The sequence below is a fragment of the Anastrepha obliqua genome, chromosome 2 (assembly GCF_027943255.1).
Source record: "Anastrepha obliqua isolate idAnaObli1 chromosome 2, idAnaObli1_1.0, whole genome shotgun sequence".
Taxonomy (NCBI): domain Eukaryota; kingdom Metazoa; phylum Arthropoda; class Insecta; order Diptera; family Tephritidae; genus Anastrepha; species Anastrepha obliqua.
Genome location: NC_072893.1, coordinates 72,104,582 through 72,131,100, shown reverse-complemented (window position 1 = coordinate 72,131,100; position 26,519 = coordinate 72,104,582). Strand labels below are relative to the sequence as shown.

General features: G+C 37.8%; 1 protein-coding gene across 1 annotated transcript in view; it reads left to right on the top strand.

Annotated features, from left to right (window-relative positions):
• The window catches only part of LOC129238461 (allatostatin-A receptor), a 71,952-nt gene extending 59,357 nt beyond the window's left edge, over window positions 1-12,595 (top strand). The window contains exons 6-7 of the mRNA XM_054873486.1: window positions 12,193-12,348; window positions 12,491-12,595. Of these exons, the coding sequence (XP_054729461.1) occupies window positions 12,193-12,348; window positions 12,491-12,595 (261 nt within the window). The remainder of the gene's footprint in view (window positions 1-12,192; window positions 12,349-12,490) is intronic.
• Window positions 12,596-26,519: the final 13,924 nt, after the last annotated feature.

Sequence of the window (26,519 nt, the reverse complement as noted above, 5' to 3'; positions counted from 1 at the left end):
TTAATAATTTTGAGTCTTAAAGTTTTGATTTTGCTCATGTGTTGTTCATCCATAGATATTTTTGATAGTTCTTCTAGCTTTTTGGTTGTGGTTGTGCCTCTTATATTATTTAAAAACTTTTTCTAACATTTGCCGTTTCATGACGGAGGTTTCGAACCTAGGCTCTACATGATGGTAGTCACGCTCCAACCCATTTGACTATGGCTGCCACAAAATTTCACACAAATATCAGTGATAATTCTATAAAACTAAAAAAAATATATTTTTCCGACTCCATATACTATCGAAATGTGCCACAGTAGCGTATCTAAATTATTCTTATAGTCAACTGGATGTCGTAGAAAAGAGGGCTTTGCCGATATGGTTGGTTAAAGTGGCGATTCTTCTAGAACCCGACTAGCGGTTCCGCACCATTTTGTTGCCACATTCTCGTTAGCAATTTGTTTAAAGGTTATTTACGGTATGACTATATCCAGTCTGTGCGGTTTAAGAACTTTATTAGGATGTTGACATCTAAGCCAGACAGTTGTTTGAGATTCTCGAACAGCGATTGGCCCAGGGTTAACATTCTGTCCTTCCATAGCGCAGGGCATGCACAGAGGAAATGGAAGATTGTCTCCTTTTTCTCCGGTTGTTTACAACTGTGACAGTATGTATTATGAGGGATACCCATTTTGGCTGCATATTCTCCGATAGATCAAAAGCCATAGACTGCGGTTAGTCTCCAGGCGTCCCGTTGTTTTCTGCAAGAACATTATTCATGGCAGAACCCTTTTTGCCAGTTCATCTGCTTTTTCGTTACCTTCAATATTCCGATTCCCGGGACCCAGATTAAGGTAACTTTATGGTTTACTATCAAGGTGGTGAGGCTATTCCTACTTTGCCGATATAAGTTTTTCCATAAATTAATTTAAGTTATTGTTTTAAATTAAATAAATCATTTAAATGAGAAAAGCAAAACTCTTCATCCTATAAATTCATGGAAAGTTCTATAACATAATTCAAACAAATTAAACCAACTTTCTTATCTGAATTTATGCTCAAGTTGACTTAAGGCGACTCAAGTTGACTACTACCACTGCTAAATACTAAATACTATTACATTTATGTATGTGTGTACATACAAGTATATGTACATACGTGTCCATGATAGTCTAAAATTTTTAATGCGAAATGTCTAATTGTCTTGATTTTGTAGTCAATTACAAACTGCTGTTTAATTTGCTGTCATTTGTTTATCTTTCACTACGCAAACATATCGATTATCATGAATTTATTTAGAAGGCAGTTGTGAATTATTATTTATTCTTTAGCCAATTAGTTTGTTGGTTTATTTAGTTAATAACACCATTTCTACAAAATATATCATATTCATTTTCAAATATATGAGCATATAGGTATTTGTATGTTTATGTATGTATATATGTGAAGTAGGGCAAGCAAGTGTTTTATTTATTCTAATTGTATCAATTTGTTTACAATTGTGTTAGAGTCATCAATATTTTATGTTATTCTAGTAAAATTGACTCACCCATACTGCGATTGTGCAAATATTTGAGTAAAGTTTCTTCTATTGGAACAAGCAGCAAATTTTTTGTATTTATTAAGCTCGTTAAAATAATTTAGCATATATGAGTATTGTTATTCTAATGGGGAATAAAAATAAATATAATTCCATAAATTTTACACCATGCGACAAAACACTTCTTTTCTTTATCGAGAAAAACCTTCATATGCACTTGAAACTATGGATTCTGAATAGGTAGATAATAGGTAACAAAGGTGAAATGGTTGAAGTACCACTCTGACACTCCCCAAGTGGCACTAAAGCGCCGTTTTGATACCATTATGAGACCTCCAACAGGCAGATATCTGCAGCCAGCCCGAGCTGTTGATGTAATGGAGGAGGTTGATGGTATTTAGGTCGGCGCACTGTCCCAAGCTGTCAAAGAAAGAAGCGCTCCGTTACCTTAATCGTCTAGCTGCCAAACTCGGGCATTTACAGAGAAAGTGCTCAACAGTCTCCTTCTCTGAACGGTACCCACAGCTTCTGCAATGGGGATTAAATAACCGGTAAACACAGCTATGAGTTCGGAAATTGGAAACAGCTTGCAGCCCCTAGGTCTTTCTAAGTTCTCTGTATATTGTACTGGGGCGATAGGATTTTCGAAATACCACACAATGTAATGGAGCTCCATCTGGTAAATAAGTTGTGCAATCCCCCTTAACAACAATCGGGGGATGCGGATTATCGGGTAAGAGTTCTTTCTGGCACGCTCATCAGTAACTTTATTGCCCTCTATGTTCGATTCCAAGAGATTTCATCTCCTCCTTAGAGAAGTTGACTAGTTTGGATCAGCACTATTGCGTCGTCAGAACCTTGATCGCGGCTTGACTATCGGAAAAAATATTAATATTTCTATAGCTCCCACATTCCCTAAGCATTTTGCATGCCTGTAAGATCGCAAAGACTTCTGCCTGAAAAACACTGGCAGTATTCGGCAATAGATATAAACAAATAGATAAATTGGCTGATTTAGAGAAAACCACTGCTCCGACTCCCGATTCCATCTTGGAGTCATCAGTGAAGACAGAGGTACCAGCTTCGGTACAGATTTTCCCCTCGTTCAAATCCTGCCTGCTTGGAAAGTTTGCCCTAGCACGACCCTCAAACTTCAACGTGCGAACTGTCCGAAGTTCACACAAATGCGGTGTTAACTGCCCAATAATACTGCCCTTAAGAGAGTGCCTCCAGAGGCCAATCTCCTTTAACCTGATTTCACTTTGAGAAGCGATGGAAATAACGTAAAAGCCGATAGGAAGTAAGTGCAAAACGATATTCAGGGCAGTTCTGCGGCAAGTTCTGCACGCTCCGGTGATGCCAATGCATGCAGTCCTTTGTACCCTCCTCAGTTTAGTGATATCATAGCCCTTCCGAAGAGCTTCACACTAAACCAGACGCGCATACCACTACAACTACTACGTTGTACATCCAAAGCACGACCTGTGACTTGAGTCCTCATTTTCTGTCGATCATAGAGTAGGAAGCTATATTGACCTTCTTTCCCCGATTTACAATTTATAGCTTCCAATGGAGTTTGGAGTGAAGTATCACTCCAAGATACCTAACTTTCTATGTGGAGGTTTATATATATAACAGGTGTTATTTTGAATAGCCCGCTATTTCGGTAGATGTCACTTTTTAAGCTGTCACATTTTAATATTTGATAAGTAGAAACTACGCCATTAATAAAAATGGAACGAAACACGCTTAAACAACGCATTGAAATTATTAAAATTCACTATAAAAATGGCGAAAATTTGGCAGAGACGGTACGTAAAACTCGAACATTTTTAGGTCATCGTCAAGCACCTTGTCGGACCGCAATACAGAAATTGGTGAAAAAATTCGAGCTGTTGGGACAAGTTAGTGATGTGAAGAATAAAACCCGTGCACGTCGCTCAAGAACAGCCCAAAATATTGCTGTCCATTTCTCGTCATTCATTGGAACTAGGCATTCCACGAACGTCATTTTGCATAAAGGTTTGCGTCTTAAGGCTTATAAAGTCCAGTTAACACAAGAACTCAAGCCGGCCGATCATCAACAACGTCGTGTCTTTGATGATTGGGACGTTGAAATGCATGAAAATGATCCGGAATTCCATCGAAAAATCATCTTGAGTGATGAGGCCCACTTCCACCTCGGTGGCTTCGTCAACAAGCAAAATTTTCGGATCTGGGGTTCAAAAAATCCAAGAGTTATTGTTGAAAAGCCTCTCTATCCTCAACGTGTGACTGTTTGGTGCGATTTATGGTCCGGCGGAGTCATTGGACCTTACTTTTTCGAAAATTAAGCTGGAGCAACAGTTACGGTAAATGCATTGCGCTATCGAGAGATGATTAACGATTTTTTATGGAATAAGAATTGGATGGTATTGGTCTTGACAACGTTTATTTTAAACAAGACGGCGCTACGTTGCACACAAGCAACGAAACCATTGATTCAATATCAAAATAATACCTCTTATTGGAAAACCCTTTATATATTATATAATTGACCCTTTTTGCGTGCTTGGCCGAGCTATTTGTTTCGTGAGTCTTGATGTTGTTCCACAAATGAAGGGACTATTTCATGGCAGGGAAAGGACTATTTCATTGCTTGCCTACCTGTAGAGGTTTATATTTCCTGGTAAATAGCACCAGGTCCGTTTTGTCAGGGTTGACTCGGAAACCGCAACTGGTAGAGAGCTGTATTTTGTTATTTGGCTATGTTAGGAGCTCTATTTTGAAAAGAAATGGTGGGGCCTGAATTAGTCTAAATTTTTACGTATTTTATTTTAAAACAACACTTAGGCGCGTTTTTTGAAAACCTTCTACATTTCAATAATTTTTATAATAATTCATTTAAATGTAAAAAGAAATAAAAAATTTGTGGCAATAACAAAGTTGTCTGTCACAGCTCAAAAATTAAACTCTGCAATAGAAAATTCTCTATAGCGTCAAGCTGAGTATATAAAGCAAGTTAGTCTTCTCCAATTATGGCCATTAAGTACATCTATTACTGCTACTTTATTTAGCTTCGCTGCGTTTAGGTATCTTGTTCTGATCTCCTACAGTGCCGGACATCTTCCTAAAAAGTCTTATTCCTCATTTAAATTGCAGAGGGTGCAAATTTTCTGGGTAACCATTAATATTTAGTCTGCGGGCGACCTTCTGATGAAAATGCGCAAAAGTGAAACAATTCTTGTCATAATAAGCAGCCAATACTACGAATTGTTTTGTAGGTGTGTTTTATATTATATGTAGGTGTGCTTGTATTTATGTATGTAAAATCCTTTATAATTGCAGCTGTTCGCTCCCTTTGGCATTGTGTGCTCATTCATTTGCTCTCAACCGTCGCCTATGCAACTTAGTTTCTCACTTACATGCATACACATGCCTACATACATACATACGAAATGCAATTTCACCTTCAATTAGATTGATTTGCTGTGTGTAATACTTTTCAACTCCCTACCTGCCACCCAAAGTCCAATGCCAGCTGTCCTTATTTGCCAAGCAAAGCTTTTCCATTTTCTCACTTCGGCGTGCCTGTTCCAGCATATTGATTGCATTCCGTACTTAATTCTTGTATCGTATTTTGTCACGCGGTCGCCTCTCAATGCACAATTAGTTAGCTGGAAATAGCAAACGGAAAGAAGCACAAAAGAAGGTGGATGCATGCATTCTCATTTGCCTGTGCACGTTCACTACTATAATTTGTGTCAATGGAGAGCCATATGTTCGACAGGCGAGCTTAACAAATAAAGGCGAGCTCATAAAAAATTTACAAAAATACGTAGTGAGTGCAGTGCAATTCACACCCTGGGAGGAAGAATGGTGCAGTCTTTTGAAATTACTAGTTAGGAACTAATCCACTAATGATTGCATTTGTAAAATGGTTACAGAATGTGAGAGTTACCACAGGTGGCTAGCAATACACACAACTGCGCTTACTCTCGCTTCCGATGCAGAACGTTTGCTGGAATAGAAGTTTTTGCGCCGTTTCAGAATCTAAAAAAAAAGAAATGCCACCTTGATCAAAAAGCTCCCGCAACAACCGCCAGGTGACGCTCTAAGACAATTGATTTGAGTTCTATTTTTTGTGTTCGGTTGTCTCATCTGTGATTAGCTTTCTTACCAAAATTGTATCGCCAACGGGTTTGTATTTAATTTTGCATTCAAAATAGATTCAATGGTGGAAAACTGTTTCGGTAACTTCGAATAAAGTAAAAAATCGTATGTGATCCATGTACGCTTCAGAAGAGATCATGAGTCCATCGAGGATGACGATCGTAGGCGCACCCCATTCACATCGAAAACTAATGAAAGCATCAACAAAGTGAAAGAAAAATTGATCAATAACCGCAAATAACTATCAGAGAGCTGGCAGAGGACTTGAACATTGCTTATGAATCCGTTCAGGACATAACTGTTACTGATTTGGGTTTGCACCGTGTTTTTAAATTACATTATGCTGTTTTTGCTAGAAGTCAAACAGTTAAAAACAACAAAAATAGAGTTCTAGAAATGCTTGGGGAGCTGGAACAAATGAGAAAACCCACTGTGAGTTTTTCTTTTCACGATACTTTATCGAAACCCAGTGTTTTTATTAAACCTAGAAAGCAATTCGTTCCAGAGAAAATATGTACAGGTGTCATAGTTTCTTCATGAGATGACTTAGCAGCTTGACAGACTGATGATGCATTTCTCCGTTTCGAAGAATATACCGGCAACACAGACATTTTTGCCCCGAGAGCGAAAGAATATATGCCTTCTGGCATCTTCGAGCCGTCTGTGTGTCAATAGCGATAGTACTCAGGCTTACGCTGTTGTTCAACACGATTTGGAATCTTTTCTGAGAATTAGCAACCCTTCTGATTTCATTTATGGGTAGTTGGCCCATTCTGTGACATCAAAAAATTCCCTTTTCTATGTTTGTTAAAATTCAACGCGCTGACTTTTGTATGCTGCCTGCGTGCAATACTCTCATTATACTTAGATAATATAAACATACGCTAGACCTTGACGATTGGATAATTTTTGTCGCGCTATCGATAGAGTAGTTCTTGAGAACTAAAGGTCCACTCGATAGATTTCTCTTAGTCTCTAGGGGTGGCCTGCGAGTCATTTGCACACTATGAGGGAGTTCTGAATTGGTCTCAGAGACTTCCTACCCGTCATCGGCATGCCCCTGACTGTTGATATAGGGGAATGGCACAACTTATTTCTCAGGAAAACACTGATCAAAATCAATCAATCACTTTCGAAAATCCCTTGGCCACAGTACCATAGACATAGAACTCACAAAGTCCATTCCAACCTCTTAGCTCTGTTTACCGGTCATTGGAATATCGACACTCACTAGATTTACCATTTAACCCCTATTGCAGAAGCTGTGGGGATCTTTCAGAGAAGGAGACTGTTGAGCGCTTTCTTTGTAAAAGTCAGGGCTTGGCAGGCGACGATTTAAGTCACTAGGTGCTCTTTTCTTCAACATCCTAGTGCAGTGCGCCAACCCAAATCACATCAATCTTCTCCTTTACATGAACAGCTCTAGTTCACCTACCAACCTATGAGGAACTTTGTCGCTTTAGACTGCTTGCTTCAACTTTTTCATAGAATTTTTGTCATCTCGTATATAGCCTGAGCACCTAATTTCGTAAACTACGCCGGCTTGAATCCCATCTCTATCTTTGTCTATATTTTCTTTGTGATAGTAAAACGATGACCGAATAAGAGGTGTTAATTTTGAGCCCAATCCTGACGCAGCAACTCATCGTCTTTTCAAAGCTGGTTAAGATTGTCGCTCTTACTATAATGACTAAATCGTGCGCATAGCGTAACCTATAAAAACTATTTGTAATTCCATTAAAAGGAAAGCAAGGATTTACCTTTATGAAAAACTGCACTTAAAATCTGCAAAGAGGAGAAACCTCTGCCCATACACACACACACATCTACGTGTTCACGCCTCCATTTGTCTACATTTGTCCACATCAACGCGCTTGAATTGAAACGCTGCCAACTCTGGCAAATCAATGTGAAAGCGTTGGTCATGGCAAATTGAGTCGACAGCAAGTCAATGCAAAATAAATAGCATCAAATCAAATACCACACTTCAAAGTAATTCAATTTCTAATTTGTAGCCATTGGCTTTGGATGTACAGTAAATATATAGAAGGAGTATAGCCTGTGGGATGTACATACAACAAATTTTAGAAAATTGACTTGGGCAATGGTTGCAATTCCAAGGGTCCAAACAGAAAAAGCGTTTGATGAAAATTATCTAACATTAGTAATCGGCAGGGAATTTCAGGGCAAGTAGGCAAATACAGGTCCAACTGATGGAGGATAAAATTTCAATAGTAGGAAAACATTTAAAAAATACGCTGCCTAAAAAAAAACCTTAACCATTTGTAATTTCTTATTCATTATAATTCGATCTCGGCGTGATCACCCGTATTCCCAATATAAACTCTCATTACTTTCCTCGAATTTTTTCCCCCATTTTTGTTTTTTCAATTGCTTAAACAATGCCGGGTGCTAAGCAGGTAGTATTTGGAATTGGAGTTTCGTTATGTTGGACTATCTACTGAGTCAATGAAATTACATTACTTTTAGAAAACCCGTATTTTTTTCGTACACGAGTTGGAAAAGAACACTCGTTTAATTGTGGGTTTTCATGCAAAGTAACAACACAACACAGCAATATAAACATAGCGCAGCGAATAAAGATCCAGATGGATACAAACTATTCGGCTCTGAAAGTATTCGATGCGGTACCCATTAAGGGTAGCAGACGAAAAAGGGGGCCTCCTCTGCGTTGGAAAGATCAGGTAGAGAAGGACTTGGCTTAACTTGGTGTGTCCAACTGGTGCCGGTTAACACGAGAAAGAAACAAATTGCATTTGGACATGAAAGGAAAACGTTTTGCATCTGTAGAGGCCATCCAAATGTCTTGTACCGACATTCTGAAGGACATTCCGGATAATAACCTGAAACACTTTTTCGAAAAACTTTTAGATCGCGCAAAACAGTGTATCGAGGCCACAGGGGACTATTTTGAATAAATAAACTCGAAGTTATCAGAACAAAGCCCCTGTCATTTCTATTTTAGCTCAGTCTTGTTTATTTTGAACTTCACCTTGTATATATATAAGTATAATTTGAATTAAAAACAAAAATTTTATCTCGTTTTTTTATATTTGAACTAAAAAATTGTTAATAACAAATAAATATATTATTTTTTTTGTTTTCAGTGGTTTTTTTAATGCTTTTGGTTGTTGGGTTTTAATTTTTTTTTTTTAACTTACTTACTTTTTTTTCAGAAAACCTTTTTGAGTTTTTGACCATCCCAACATATACTCCCAATGTACGAGGTTTGTTCAAAAAATAAGGCGAATTTCCAATGTCTATAAAGCATAAATTAGAATATAACCGAGCAAAAATAAATTCTATCAAAAATGTGTTGCACATCTTCGGGGATTGGGAAGATTTACGAAGCAAAGGGAGCAGACCAAATGAAAAGTGTGAGAAAATGAGCTGACAGCCGCCAGCTACATGTAACTGAAATTCCGCCTCAAAAATATTAGAAACTGTATTACGTGTGCTGACTTTAAGGCAGAGCAACTCAATGCGAGTAGCAACAACAGCACATCTTACAGATTGCTGTCGCTTTATGCTTGAGCGCGTGGTTGTGTAAGCTGAGTAAGCTCTTAAATTGGAAAAGTTTTTGGATACACTTGGTAAATCGACTTAAAAATACTTAAAAGGCGACTACAAAATGTGAGTTGCTATGGCTCCTCAATAAGAGGTTTTGCAAAAGAGGTGTCTGAGCTGCGTGTGTAAAACAAAAAAAAATAGTTTTAAAAAATTTAAAATATTTGGCGGCAAATATTTGCATAAGCATGGTAGGTGGCGCACAGTTAAGACAATGACAGCTGCTCATTATTTCTTTAGAAACAAAAGCACATAAAAAATAAAATAAAAATAAAACCATTGTTATAATCTTGAGATGTAATACACTGCGTTAAATAATCATAGCTCAGAGACTTACTTGTATTACCAAGTTTTCACAATTTATTTGTTCCTCATTTAGTTTTAATAATTTTTTATGAATCGGTCATATGTTGAAGTATCAAACTGGCACTCCCCAAGTAGTACTAAAACACCGTTTTGTTACCATTATAAGACCTCCATCAGGCAGATATCTACAGCCAGCCATAGCTGTAGTTGTAGGTTGATAAGATTTATGTTGGCGCACTGCACCAGGCTGTCGAAGAAAGGAGTACCCAGTGATCTTAATCATCTAGCTGCCATAACCGGACATTCCTAGAAAAAGTGCTCAAAAGTCTCTTTCTTTGAAAGGTCCCCACAGCTTCTACAATAGGGGTTAAATGGTAAACCTACTTTTACGCGTGTGCGCCGAGCGTCTAATGACCGGTAAACACAGCTACGAGTTTGGAAGTTTAATGGTGTGGAGTCCCCAGAACTTTGTGAGTTCTCCGTCTATTATACTAGGGTCAAAGGGTTTTCGAAATACTGCATGAAGAAATGGAGCTCCATCGTTTATCTGCTTTCCTGAGAAATAAGTTGTGTAATTTCCCTTTAACAACAGTCGGGGGGATGCCGATGGCTGGCATGTGAGACAATTTCAGTCCCCTTCCTGGCAAGCTGATCAGCAATTTCATTTTCTTCTATGTTCCTATGTCCTGAAACCCAGATTAGAGAAGTGTTACCTGCACACCGAAGAGATTTGATCTCCTCCTCCCCCTCCTCCTCCCCCTCCTCCTCCCCCTCCTACTCCTTCTCCTCCTCCTCCTCTTCGTCCTTACAGGAGTTTACTAGTTTGGATCTGCACCATGGCGTCATCGGATGCTTAATCGTGGCTTGACTATCAAAAAAAATGTTAATATCTCAAAGAAAATATTGCAAATATCGCAAAGAAAAATACAGAACGCCTGAAAAGCACTAGGAGTATTCGGCAATTTTAACGAAATAGATAAATTCAATCCAAATACAATTCCATCTTGGAGCCGGCAGTGAAGTCAGAAGTACCGGCTTTGGTGCAGATTTTCCCCTCGTTCTAATCCTGCCCACTTGGAAATATTTCCCTGGCCCGACCCTCAATCTTCAGTTTGACGATAGAGAGATATGTCCGGAGTTCAAAGAAATACGGGGTTAACTGCCCAAAAAAGCTATCATGTTCTTTGAGAGACTGCCTCCAGAGGACAACCTCCTTTACCTGATTGCACTTTGAGCAGCGATGGAAATAATGTAAAAATCGATGGGAAGTAAGTGGAAGCATTTTAAATACTACAAAAATCATGTAAATTCAAAAAATCCAATTCGAATTTAAAAAAGAAGAATTTGTATAAGTTTGAGGGTTGGGAGTATATGGTTTTTTTAGTATTTAAAATCAACTATGTTTCCCTAAATAATTATTTCCCAATAATGTTTTTTTTTTCCTTGTTTACTCCTCTTGGGAGCATAGGGCCTCGACAAGACTCAGTCTTGCGTTGGTTTCGTTAATCTGTTTTTTTGATTTCTGACAGGGCAGGTGATTAGCCTGCCGCTACCAGTCCTAAATAGTGGGAATTCCCACCTGTCCTTGCTTAGGAACAACGCCTTCTTACTGACTGAAGCGCCATCTGTGACTCCCATTTTTCTGCCAGAAGGATCGGATAAATGGTTGAGGACTTCGCTAAATTTCATATGTATGTGCTATTACCGCGATCGCCCGCTTCCCCTTGCTGGCGCCACTGATGCAATGTGTAACCATGTGTTTTAGTAGCCACAATGCAAGTAATGCGCAGACTATTGTGCGGGAGTAAGGATGGTTTTTGGTGTTGAGGAATGAAATTGGAGGTATTTTTTTTTATTTTTTTGAAACAGGGAAAGTAGGGAAATTTGGAAAAGTGCAAGGACCGTGTTTTTAACTTTTTCTACTACGAGTATTTAATTTCTAATTAAAAATCAATTAAGAAAAAAGTAAATTGTCAAGCCGTAGCGCTAGTGCTATATTTATTTCACACAGTATATTTTCCGTTGCTCCAGTGGAGTTCATGACAAAAGTAAATTCCTGTAACTAAATCCAAACTAGTCAAGCAAAAATTCAATTATTAGCACAAGAGCTAATTTAGACACTGGCAAAAACCCAACATATTTCCGTCTAATTTTCAATAATCTCTCACAAGGCTTTGATTTCCTTACCACGGCTGCTGCATATGAAGCAGCTCTCTTCATTGAGAAGCTCTGTAGTGGACATGAAGTGGGACATAAGAGACCTTAAGACCTGAAGTACACATACACACACACATATATATATACAGTTTAATATCAATGTGCATATGGTCCGCTTGTGTCATAAGCAATTGTCTTTTAAAAAAATAACATATGCGCATGCAAATTTTTACTTCACTTCATAGAAATCTGCATGGAGTGGATTATATGCATTTGTATGCGAAATGCGCCCTTAGCACACACACGTGCGCTGCGCCAACGCAACTCGCACACCTGTTCGCTAGCTAATCGAATTTGTGCCGCCACTCTGGCACGGACACACCTGACAAGTGTATTTCCCCATTTCCCTGCTAGATTTCACACAATTTCAATAGATCCTTCTTCAACCATACTTCCTCCATTTGCAGGTTATACTCGTTCTAAAGGCATTGGATATGTATGCATCTACGCACCTAACGGTTATAATTCAAATCATCTCGCACGTACTGGCGTACACGAACTCTTGCATTAATCCGTTTCTGTATGCTTTCCTGTCGGAGAATTTTCGCAAAGCATTCCGGAAGGTGAGTGCTAACTACAACAATAACAACAATAAAGAGAATGGAAGTTATGGAAGCTTGATGCAAATTTCAAATTGATTGTTTTATTTTTTCTCCCTCTCTCTCTCTCTCTCTTCACACTCTCTCGTATTATTTGCATTTTCAGGTCGTTTGGTGTGGTACTCCGCCGCCGCTAATCAACAACCAGCAGATCACCAAAACGACGCGCACAACCAACTGCAATGGCACCTCTAATGTGGAAATGTTATAAGTCTGCAATGGAGAGGCAACCGGCAACAAGCAGAAGTCGACCGCAAGCCCACAAGCAGCAAACACTGCAGTGACATTCGTGGCTGGGACAAGCCACAGGTAGTGCAACTTTAATTCACTTCGGTTCGTTGTTATTACAAAATTTATACGGAAAACCGACACCCACATACATACACATGTATGTGCAGACATTTGATGTAGAGCTTAAAAACCAGCGCGTCCATACATGCATATATGTACTTGTATAGGTGACTATAGTTATTTGAATACATACTTATGTATTGACATGCACGTGCGCATAAATAAATATTTACACACACATACAGACTATAATATGTACATACACTAATGTTGATGCATGTCACATATGGGACACTGCAGCCAATCGAATCTGATTTGTTTACTGTAATATAAATATTTAAATGTGTACATCTATATATACAAATACATCCATATGTGCATATAGTTAATGTATTGTACTACAACACGTGCACAGGCGTATAGTATCGGGCCTCCAACGCCCCCCCCCACAAGCAGCCAACGAATGAATGCTCCAAATTATCGGTTTCTTAAAGATTTTATTCTTGCATACTACGTGCATACGTGTTAAATGTTGAAATGTTCAAACTGGATTAAATTAGTTGTTTTAACAGCCAAGCTGACTCTAGAATAAGTGATAAAGTTTATGCTTTTAAAAATATAACAGTAAAGTCGTAACTAATTGAAACAATACTGTGAAGAGCAAATTCTCGATTAATATGCAAACTTATTAGTTTCACATAGAATAAATTAGTGCAGAATTTGAATTTTTTTTAACCGACTTAATGGAACTTTTTTCTCATTTCCTTTATTTAATGAATCTTTCTTGTATAAGAAACTAACAAAAAGTTTACATACCTATTATATGTGTTAGATTAAGATGTCTCGTTGCCAGTGCTGAGAAACTAATTATTTATTCAAATGAAGTATATATGTAGATATACGTTTAAGTCGGATGTGAATGTGATGGAAGTGAATGAATGGAGGGAGCCAGAAAGGACGGATTTCCAGTATCCGATTCTTCGTAGCTGGGAGCCGGAAAGGCCTACTTTCGAGTCTCTTTTAAAGCTTCCTTTGTCCCTCATGTCGATTGTGCAAGATTTTTCTTTTCGGGTGTGGTAGATGTGGATTGGAGGGAGCGATAGATGTGGAACCGTAAAGCCTAGTTTATTGTCTCCCGTTGCCCTTCCGGACGATTGCGTGCGTGTTTTGTTTTTTTTTTTTTTTGATGAAATTGGAAATTTTTGTGATTGGAATTGGAAAAGCCTCTGTTGTTCCCTATGACGATTGCGTGCATTTTTTATGTCATGGAATTGGCTGGAGAGAGCCGGAAATGCCTAGTTTCCAGTCTCTCTTAAAGCCTCTGTTGTCCCTCACCACGATTGCGTGCCATTTTTTTTTTTGTGTGTGAATGAATTGGCTCGAGAGAGCCGGAAAGTCCTAGTTTCCAGTGTTCTTTGAAACTGGTTTTATCTCTCATGACGATAAGGCCGTACTGAAAACCTGAACGACCGAGATTCCATTGCCTTGGTGGATGGACCCTCGTACGAGATAAGATAATTAAGATAGTGCAAACTTGATGATGTCTTTTTTTCTCAATCGTGTGTTACCTTCGTTTAGAAGTAGACCTGGAGCTACTTTTATGAGATGGTCTTCTAGCTTTTGCAGGTAATTTTTGCTCAACCGCACTATTTCATCGGCTTCACGAGGTATGGAAATGCATACCATTGAGCTCCCGTAATGATCCGCAAGGCTTTAGATTGCACTCTCTGACATTTTTCGATATTTGAAGGCCCTACACTTCTATGCCATATGTCTCTATTAGTTTTAGCATGGTTTTTTAGTATTCTGGTCATTAATTGGAACTGCGGAGAAAGTTTCTTTCCTTAGAGTAAAAGTAATATGCAGGCATTTGGCTTCATTGACCTTTACTCTCCAGTTTTTAAGCCATGCTTCGTTGAATTTATATACCCTGGTAGTATAGATAGGACCTGTAGAAATAGAACCTAGAACGCTACCTTGTGAAACTCTTTTACAACAAATTCGTTTGTTTTACAACAAATTCTCTAGTGATGTGGTTTCGCAGCAGGCGATGTACATTCTTAGGTAGTAAACTATTGATTTTGTGAATTAAGCCTCCTCGATGCTTGTGCTACGTCTAACAGTACAGTGCAGTACTGTTTCTTCTCAAAAGACTTTCGTATAAAGGCTACTGTGCAATGAACTTGTTCAATTGTATTAGTTTTGCTCTAACTCAAAATTGGTGTTGAGAAATAATAATGTTTTCCTAATAAAGGGCGTTATTTTCTGCAAGAGCAACTTTTCAAATAGCTTCGAAAGTACAGACTAATTGGCCGGTATGAGAATGCTTGCCTTAAGTCTTTCCAATCATAGTGATTAGAGATAATTTTCAAACTTTTGGGTAGTTAGGCAGTACGAGGGATGGCGTTAAATATGTGGGTGATATGAAAACCGGCAATATTGGGAAACTCTTTTAGCATATCTGAAGTGATTTTGTCGTAAACGGGTGCTTTTTAGGTTCATGTTGATTAATAACTGAAACTATGTTATTTGTTTGAAATCTTATTGTCTTTTATGTTGGTTGCAATATGTCCACTGGTACACGAGTAGTTGCAGAAGATTGGTTGAGAACGAAGACAGATTGCAGATGTTTAGCCAATGCGCAACATTTTTCAGTTCGACTAATTTAGCTTCAAATTATAAGTAAGCGACTCTGGTGGTCGACTTAGCGCAATGGGTTTATGCGTGACTGCTCTTTGGCTGCTACTCTCACCATGTATGCCTGCCATGAAAATTGCTTCTGGAAAAAATACAGCTAGTGAACGAAGGCGGCATAAAATTGTTGGCCTCACCATTTGTAAGAAAGCATACCATAAATGAGAAAAGAACCTCACCCAAATACCTAATTGTATATAAACACACATACATGCATACATAGTCATGACTGTTTAATAACTATTCATTAATGTTTTGTGTTGTACTGGCACATATTTCTGATACATATCGTTAGCGTCGTTAGCTTTAGTGCTGACCATTTGTGGAACAACATCAACACGCACACCACAAATAGGAGGAGGAGCTCGGCCAAGCACCTAACAGAAGTGTACGCGCCAATTATTTATTTATTTTTATTATTTATTTATTTCTTCAGTAATTTCAATATTTTTTTTTATAAAAATATAGTTCATACCACAATAACTATCATGTAGAGACAACTTTTAAACTTTGTAAAAAATTTATAAAAGTTCTGCAAATTTTCATCACTACTTGACTTACCTCCGGCAAAGCTTACCATTTTTGTTGATAGTCAAGCAGCGATCAAGGCACTGGCCTCAGCGCGTATCACTTCAAGATGCGTTAAATAATGCCAGAGGTCGCCCCCGCTTATCCAACAACGCAACACCTAACTTTGTTGCGTCCCCAGCCAGTTTCGAGTGGAGAGAAATAAGAGCTCGGATGAATGGGCAAGGAAAGGCTCTGAGCTTGACCTTCAGCGAGTGGTAGCCCAAATAAGCATTCCTCTAAACGAACTGTACATTACGATTAACTTGAGCTTAATAGCGGAAACCAATAGAAGGTATTCTCTGACTACTAACTGCAGGGTCTTCACAGCGCTCTGCCCAAAACTGAATTTTAAAAGGGCAAAATATCTGCTTGGTTTAAACGGATCAACTACCAGCGTCCTCACAGGTGTTAAAACAGGTCACTACACTATTGTCACCATAGTCAGTAGAATGGGTGTACCTCACAATGGCTTCTGCAGGAGTTGTGAAGACGAAGACGAAATTAAGTCGGTGAAACACTTCCTCTGTGAATGTCCTGCATTTCACAGATACCGTGTCAAATATCTGGGCGATTATTTCTTTGAAAACCTGGAAAATTGTCAAAATGTCTCACTGGTCGGACCAATTAACTCTTTAAAAAATCGAAGTGGCTTAAGTAACTTAGTTAGGGGATGGAATCAAATGCAGGTATCACAACAGGCCTTATGGCAACTAAGAGTCTTGTCTTATGGAAGCAACCTGGCTAACCTAACTTAACCTTCATCAAAATTTCAAACTTTTTACTCAGAACTTTTAGAAAAATTTTGGGTACGCTGTTTTAAAGACTATTGGATTTTGGTGCAAGTTTCAAGTAGCTCAAAAATCTCATTGATTTTTGAGATTTTCTTCTTCCTAATCTACATTTCTTTACATGGAAGAAGCCACCCAACACCATCAGCAGAAAAAATTTTTGAAATCAACGAGATTTTTAACCGACTTGAAACTTGCATTTTATAAACCAAAATTCAATAATCTATAAAACTATATACCTGAACTTTTCCAAAAATTCTGAGTAAAAAGTTTGAAACTTAATGAAAACTTGCCGAATTTTTTTCAAATTTAATACAAAGTTCGAAGCTTTGTTTTATATGGTATTTGTTGTACTATGAACTACAATATAAAAATAACTGTAATGACAAAATAAATAAATAGATAGTAAAAATGTATCAATATTTGGTGCACAATTTTTTTTTGACACTGACTCTTGTTGTTGGCGTTGTTACAACATCAAAGCATTCGGATTCGGATTAACTTTTTCTCGAAAAAAAATACTCCACTTCTAAACCTCCAGTTAGAAGGATTTCAGATATTTATTAACAGTTCTAGGTGGCGTGAATTATATGAAATTTTAAATTGTTTCAAATAAAATTGTAAAAATTTCCAAAGGAGTAGCGGCAGAAGAAGAAGCTGTGGAGTTGAAGCCTCAAACACAAGCACAAAAAGCCTGAAGATGAAAGTGAAAGCATATTTTATTAAATTTTCCATTCATTTTCCTTCTCTAAAGGCTTGAGAAGTACTGTACTTAAGTACTATAGAATACATATGCAGCCAAATAAAACAGAATTTGGTATTTTGTATGTTATAAAATTTAACGCAGTTTTGCGGGAATGGGGGGAAAACATGCGCATCTTTGGCCCAATCCACTTTTGGTAAAGTCCTAAATTATGTGGCTGAGATTTTTGAAATACATTTATGTGTAAAGTGGATAAATGTATGTAAAGCAGAAGAAAGCGTAAAAGTAGCAACATAAGAGGTTGTCACCCAACTTAGCGTTAAGGCTGAAATAACTTTATTGGCTTCATTTCAATACCTAGCAGCTCTCCAAAGTATTAGAAACAGAATGGAAGGCACTTTATTGGAAGTGGTATTTCTGTATTTCTAGAGTTTTAAATTAAATGTAAATGATTAATAATAATTTTAAATAATTCAAATGTAATTTAATAAAATTATTATTATTTTTTATTGCACGTTTTTTTGTATAGTGATGATCAAAATTATGAAATTGTTTCACAAAAAAACAAATAAATATTATTGCTAAAGCATTCATGTCCTTACTAATTACATATATTAGATGCATATATGCATGTAAAAGAATGCTGGGAGTTACATGGGGTCTATCTCCTCCAATAATGTATTGGTGCTACTCGGCTGTAGTGAAGCCAATATTACTCTATGGTGCTCTAGTGTAGTCGACTGCATTGAGAAAAATGGCACACAAAACACCTGTGGAAAGTATTCAATATCTTGGTGCATTCTGCACTACAGGGGCAATTTAAACTACTCCTACGGCAGCACTTGAAAGAATTCTCAACCTACCACCGATTGAAATTGCGCCAGAAGTCTAGCAGCTAGATCTGCCGCTAGAGTCAACGCAACGGGTGAATCTACCAGTAAAATATTCAGACATAGCTCAATAGGTATGCGTTATCGGACTAATACGGATTTTATGACACCGGAATTCAATTGGGTGCAGAGATTCCGGACAACAATAGAAGAGGGGTGGAAAGAGGTATGAAACTTAGCCATAATACGCTTAATATATTTTCTGATGGTTCGAAAATGATGGACGAAGTACCTCGGAATTTATTGCGCGGATACGGAATTTATTGCGCAGAGCTGGGCATCAGGCGGCCAATAAAGCTCCCTGCCCATTGCAGTATCTTTCAAGCAGAAGTCTTTGCCATGGGTAAGGCTGCGGAAGTAGCATTCGCAAAGACATCAAGCAACGCCAAAATAAATATATATAGTACGTTGACAGCCAGGCGGCGATAAAAGCAATAAACTCATATGAAATTTCATCTAAAAATGTTCTAAAAAGCAGAGAAACCATAGGTAGATTAGCCGCAGACAGACGGTTGCATATCTATTGCGTACCCGGACATAAGGGCATTGCAGGAAACGAAATTGTAGATCAGATGGCCAAAAGCGCTGTTTACAAACAATTCGAACAAAAAAACGACATAGTGAAACCTTTAAATACGGTATACAATGACATCACTGGGAACCTGAAAATACGGATAGACAGGAGGTGGAATAATCTAGCCACTTGCAAAACCCCGAAAATCTTGTGTACACAGAGTGCAGATAAATACGCCAGATTCGTATTAGCTCTGTCTAGAAAAGAAAGCAGAACAATTGTAGGTATACTGACAGGTCACAATTTATTAGCGCCACACGCATACAAGGTGGGAATTGCACACAATGATAACTGCAGATTTTGCAATTAAGCAGAAGAGAGGGAAACTCTTGAACACCTTCTATGTTCTTGCCCTGCATTAGCTAGAGCCCGAATGAAATGTTCAGGAGCTTTACAATATGAGAGGTTAGAATGTTTCTCAGAGTTAGAGCTTCAGAGCTTACTTAGATTAGTAAAAGACGCAGGCCTACTGAAGAAACCTACCACAAGGAAACGTAAGGGTCAAGCTAGATCTGGTACCACTAAGGACCAATAGATCTATGTGATGGATTTCAGCCAGCCAGGTCAATCTAACCTAGCCTAATACAAGGGGGCGCAAAATTAATCATTTAATTTTGTTTGCGAAAAAGAAATAATTTTGTGTGTTGGAAATCTTTATTTGGACCTTTACGCGCTGCATTCCTTGCGTATTTGTGTAGTGCAGCTGCTCGTTCACACGTATCATTGACGTACGGCGTCATTTGCAGAAATTATATATATTCCGATAAGTTGATTTATTTTGGGCCACCTTGTGTCAAATAATAAAGAATGTTGAAACTCAATTTTAGAACCACGGGTTTATCAAATATTGGAGAACATTTTTTTTTGCATTTGCTGGGAAGTGCCGCCCAAGGTAACATACATTGTACTTTTGAACCAGAACGTGGCATAAATACAAATTGTGAAATATCTCGATTCGAGCGCCGCCTAGTCGGCCAATCATATACTTTGTCCTAGCCAATATATGTTTTGAATAGATCATTGATTATTTGTGCACTTGTTCATACTTATTTACGACTTTTTTAACAACTTTAAAGTATTTTCTCTCTTTCTCGCTCTCTCTCTCTCTCTCTCTCTCTCTCTTCCTCTTCCTGGTAGGCTAATTATTTTCCCAGTTATTCACGGTTGTGGTGGTGTTGGAGGTGTTGTCTGAGTGATACAACCCAGACCCAATTAGCACATCAAATGCAATTTTGATATACCACTTGGAGAACCACTACTTTTTATTAGTCGCACCATCTTGATTTGGCTATGAACCTGTCTATGTCAGCGATTTTCTTTTCTGCAATTTCTTTCTAGTTCACCCACTCATGGGAAATCACCTAATTGCAGCTTCTACATCTATGGTCGTACAGCCACTTTGTCTTCCTGGCATAGTCTCCCGTGGTCGGTTATAGTTGACGTAATTCTGAATATATCTGCGCATGGCCTTCTTAATATCTCCTCAGTTCGAGATTTGTTAATATTGGGCCACGTTTGTTTAGTTATTTTGCAGGTATCCGTTTTAGCCCATCTGGCGAGACGATCTCCCCTTTGGCGCACGAACAGTCTATTTTTACAGCCTCGGACTCGTTATAAAATTCCCCCTGTCTTTCCAATTCATTAGCTTTCTATGGAGAGTGATGTCTGTCGTGCGCGCTAAAGCATTAACTTCTTCTTTGCATTGTCTGACGATTTTTGAATTGGTTGTACGTGACCTTAAAGCTAGGATGGCTGCTTAACTATTAGAATGACATCTTGGACATTTGCAGCCATAAGATAGGCACATACACTCAATCTTGTCTAGCTCTATACTGAGTTTAATAAGGGAGCTAGGTCTGGATGAGCTACTGAGATGAGTAGAGGGCACAAAAGACCATAAGGTCAAAGTGCAAAGAATTGAATCTTATCTGAAAAAATACATACTTCCAGTAATTGTTGGGGATGGTTTTTTAATTATCCTGAAAGCTTGCCTTACCCCGAGATCTTCGACTTGGAATAGTATTCCTATTCCCCAGGCGAAGAGACCTGGTCTTTCGAATATACACCGACATGGACGCCGTAATCCATCTTGGATCCGTCAGTATAAATTCCAGTTATATTCTCTGAATTTCTCTACTGAATTCAAATTCCATTCCGTTCGTGTGGGGGAGTTTACCTTAAACTCTACTCTAAAGTCTAGGGTAGTGGTTGTAAAAACTGATGAGTTGCTAGTAAGCACCTTTGGCTGTCTAAGATGGCACTATAGCTAAACATCCTAGAATTCCTAAAGGCACCTTCTTTCATTCTGAAGGCGGCATTCGTTTCTATTAGCTGTAGTTGTAAGTCTATTGGTAACAGAATTAGTATGACAATAAGTGCCTCTGCTGAACACGAACTCATAGCTCCAGTTATTCTTGCGCAAGCTGCTCGTTGCACGCTTGTTAGCCGCCAAACGTTGTACTGCTTGTTTAATGCAGGTCACCATACCAATGTTCCGTATGACATATTCAGTATTACTTATGGCGGTATATATCCAATGTACGAGTTTAGGCTTTAAACCCTAGTTTCTACGGATAATCCTTTTAGAAGTGTAATAAGCCACATAACTTCTTTCTGCCCACTTTTCTACATTCGCAGTGTTTCAAACTTATTTTTGACTTTTTTAGCAACTTTAAAGTATTGGTAGTCTCTTTCTATCTCTCTCTATACTTCTCTCTCTCTCTCTTTCTCTCTCTCTTTTTCGTTCTCTCTTTATCTCTCTCTTTCTCCATCTCTGTTTCACTCTCTCTCGCTTTGAAATATAAATTAACTTTGGTTACTATAGAGAAAAAGTAATTTACAGTTAACTAAACGTTGGTTTAAAATTTTACCACTTTCTGTAAGACTAGTACAGTATTGTTATTGTTGTTGTTGCAACGTCATTTAAAATACATATAAATATTTGTAGATTGCTGCTTACGTAATAATTCCTATCATTGATAAAAACACGGGTAGTTCCTGTAATGTAAGGCCAACTATGCCTGGAATTTAGCAGACACAAAGGAATAATGAAGGACCATTTAGTAAGACTGTAAGGACTTGAAAGTTCTCTGATTATTAGAAAATACTAAACTTTTCTTGGTAAACAAAGGTTTTCCAATTATGTAAATATCTTGAAATGAATATATAAATAACGGTACATGGTTATACTAGAAAAAAACACTCTTAGATTAGAAACTTTCGTGGTACTCGGGCCACCCGGACAACCCGGGCTAATGAGCCCAAGCCCGGGCCAATTAAGCTATCTAAGCTTGCCGGGCTAAACGAGTAACTCGAACTGTTGTTTCGAAATTTTCATTTGAAATATTTAAAGCAGCTAGTTTGAATTAATCGACAATTTGCTCGAAAAGAGAAACTCTTAAAAATAAGGCAACATTTCTAGTTACTCATAGCAACTAATATAAGTGCAGATGTAGGTGTATAATTTGTATCAGAATAAGTAGCTGTAAAAATGTGAATAATAAAAAATAAAATAAACTAAAATAAAATTCAACAATTCTATGAAAAATTATTTGTAAATGAGAGGCAGGCAAACAAGTCATTGTATGTGAATAACAGTGAACTCGGCTTATTTATGCAAATGTGTATGCATACGTACACATGCGCATAATACTTGGCATATTGTACGTACGTACATACCTATACATATATAAGATAGTATGGAGTGTAACGAGGCTGCGTTAAAGTTTCCTAGGCGACAGGTATTCATATTGTATTTTGCTACAATAGTCCTTAATACGTATTATTGTAAAAAATTTTGTAATTTTGTAAGTTAGTACGTTGGTATGCTGCCAGTTTACTACAATAGCAGCAGGACACATCGAAATGTTTTATATGTACTTGTACTTGTAAATGCACACAATACGTTTTTGTACATGAGTACGCACCTACATATTATACATACATTTAGACAGAGGTATTTTAGAGAAAACGCATACCGTTACTATATACATACATACATTCATACATACATGAATAGCTACATTATATGTGCAGTTACGTTTACAATTCTAAGAAATTACAAAAATAATAATAAATCCCCTTTAACGAGAAGCAAATTAACTTAAATTGTATAAATTCAAGCGCAGTTATATAACTTTGTGGTAGACAAAAAAATATGTACAATGTGATTGACTAAAATATATAAATAGAAATATTCATTAACTACAATACTTTTAAATTTAGTATGTAGAAATTTACACTAAAGAAGAACAAAGTATGTAGCGAGTATGTATTTGTGAAAGCGTTTAAGCAGAGTTGTAAGCATTGGTTGGAAATATTTTTTAAGCAAAAATAAATTTAGATTTTTTAAAAATTAGTTACGAATAGTTATAAAGACAACGAGGGTTGAAGTTGTGGAAATTGTGCAAATTGTGAAAATTTGTAAAAATTTGTAACTCAATTTTACCCACATCCATACATGTGTACATACATATGTAAATTTAAGAACGAAACAATAAAATGGCTGACACAATTGCAGTGAAAGCAAATATTTGTTAAAATACTATTTACAGATCAGTCAGTCACTCATCTTTACTAAAGCAAAAAACAAATGTTCTCGTAAGAAGATGTATTTATTTGATTTATTTATTAAAAAAAAATATGTATGTATAGAAATATATCTATTGTATTGCATATATGGAAAAATATAATTTCTTCAAAACAGAAATATTGGTTTACATATATTTATATAACTTTACGCACTCATTGATTTTTCTTATCTATTGTCCTTTTTATTCATACACCCAAATACGCTGAAATGCATAGTTGTTTTAAATATTCTGTAAATAAAGAAAATTATTAAAAAAAAATTACTGTTTCTATAAATTTTACTACAAGTTTCGGCACTCGAGGTGTAACCAATTAAAAAGGTCATAAATTTAGTTTGGAAAACTAATTTTATTCAATTCAAAGTCAAAAATGTGTGAAAATAATACAAAAGTAAGAATCAACTTATGTTTCCTCGATATGACCACTTTTTACCTTGACTATGGCCTTGTGACGGTCCAGAAACGAATCGCAAGCTGCCCGAATGTGACTTGCAGGTATTTTGGCCCACTCGCGAACAAAGGTTTTTTTCAGCGACTCGAGACCGGTGAATCTTTTAGTTCGGACTTTGCTCTACAAAATGGCCCAAAGAGATTCGTGTCTGGTGAATTTGAGATCCATTGTGTGGACGTTATGAAGTTCAGAACGTTGTTTTTTAGCCGTTATTGGTTCACTCGAGTTTTGTGAGACGGTGCCGTCGAGTCCTATTGAAACGTTCATGGTCGGCCACCGAAATGTTTGTCTGCCCACGGCTTTAAAGCAACCTCCAGAATATTTTCCCGATAATATTTCACATTTAACTTGACGCCAGGCTCGATGAAAACGATTGGAGAGCGCCCATCTACGGTTACAGCTGCTCAAAGGATTACTTGTGACTCGTTGACTTAATTTCTCGTTTGAACGATCAGTCAAGAAAACATAATGTTCGGAAATTGACGCTTTCGACCGACGAAGCAACTCCTTCGAATTGTTGCTGTTGCTGCTTTGGTGTGAGATAATGCGCCTTTTGGATCTTGTAAGGCTTAACTTTGAGATCATTTTCCAGTATGCAGTGGATCCTATGGTCAGATATTTTCTCCATTTTGATCGCCATTTGACTGGCACTTCGTCGGGGATTTCCCTCAAGTCGCTTCTTCACTTTTTGAACCATTTCACGTGACGTCGCAGTCTTTTGATGACCACCTTCATGTCGATTCGAGTAATGGTGCGATAAACAAAATCTTTATTTACTTTAAGGAACTCGAGCTCACGAACAATAGCTTTTTGTGATTTTCCAGCCAAATATAATGCAATCAGACTATTACGTTTGAAATCCATTACTGATTTTCTTTATTCGCGTTTACCCTCGGTAAAATGCTTCCGCGCGCTTGTAAACAATACCCGGACTGTCATTTAAGGATGCAGGGCTGCGCGAGCGGTCTGAAGTGGGTTACACTTCCAGTGCTGGGCTCTGTAATACAGTTATATAACGGCCGCCGTGGACGAATAGGTTAATGCGTGACTACCAGCCGGTTATAGTTAGTGCATAGGTGGAAAACTCTAGGGAAAGATTGCAATATCAAACTACTTGGCAGAATACAAAGATCTGCCTACCCAATAACGGTCGGTGCAATCAGATCATGTCCTAGAGCACCTCTTATTGCACTGAATATTCCGATAGATCTACATATAGAGAAGATAGCAATCGTGAGTGCATTTAGGTTAAATGAAGCGGGTCGCTAGAAAGGAAAAACTTATGGTCACGCTAGTCTATTATTGCGACGAACTCAATATACCTCGGACAGGACTGGTTATTTCACCAAGACTATAACATTCAACAGGAATTTTGCCACTCTCTTTCCCTCAGGGGAGGAATTGAGTAAAGGACTTCTACTAAAAAACTTCGGCACGCCAGTCTGCACAGATGGTTCAACAATAGACTGTGCTGTTGGAACAGGTATATACAAGTATTCTGATAGACTTAAAATTGAAAAATCTGCAAATCGTCTTAATGCCTGCAGTGTCTTCCAGGTGAATGTACTAACAATTGGGCGATCTTGTAGGTTACTAATCGCAGATTCCCCTTTTAAAGACAATATCACTATTCTTTCAAGCCAAGCGGCAATCCAGGACTGGATTCAGTTACAACAACCCCTAAACTGGTGGAAAAAAGCCATAATTTTACCTTAATCTGAGTCCCGTGGCCTCGGAACAGGTAACGAAAACGCAGGTGAATTAGCAACAGGGGATCTGTCATGAGTAACATTGTTGCAGAATCGGTGGTGCAGATAATAGATGAAGAGACCAGACGACATGCCAAATTAGCAGAACTTTATGGCCCACATACAAGGAGAAACAAACGTCAACATTGATAAACATGAAACAACGGGACGCCTGGAGACTCACGGTAATCATAAGTGGCTTTTGGTCTATCGGGGAACAAGCAGCGAAAATGGGCATCCCTCACAACACACACTGTCAGAGCTGTAAACAATCAGAGAAAAAGGGAACGATTCTCTATTTCCTCCGTGAATGCCCTGCTTTATGGAAGGAGAGAATGTCAACCCTGGGCAAACCACTTTTCGAGAGTCTCGAAAAACTGTCTAGCTTAGATGTCAACAATCTGATAAGGATCCTGAACCGCATAGACGGGATATAGTCATGCTGCAAATAACTGGTAAACAAGTTAGTAACAAGGATGTGCTAACGAAATTGTGCGGAAACACTAGTTGGATTTTGAATGAATCACCACTTTAACCAACCATCCGGTAGTGCAAAGGTTCAAAACTTGAAATGATAGAGAAAGTTGTTTTCTATTATCGATCACGCCTCACCAAACAGTGGCAAACCTCCAATTCTACATCTGCGTTGAGAAGCTTTTTGAACCGAAAAACCATTTGCCGTTCGGAGGCAGCATAAAATCGTAAGTCCCTGCACTTGGGGAAGAACATCAAAATATTTGAAAAAAATTGTATGTTCCATTTCTAAAAACCCCAACCCCTCTCTTTTTTCAGTTTAATTTTTTTCAAAATTTTTGGAAATTTTTTTTATCATTTTTA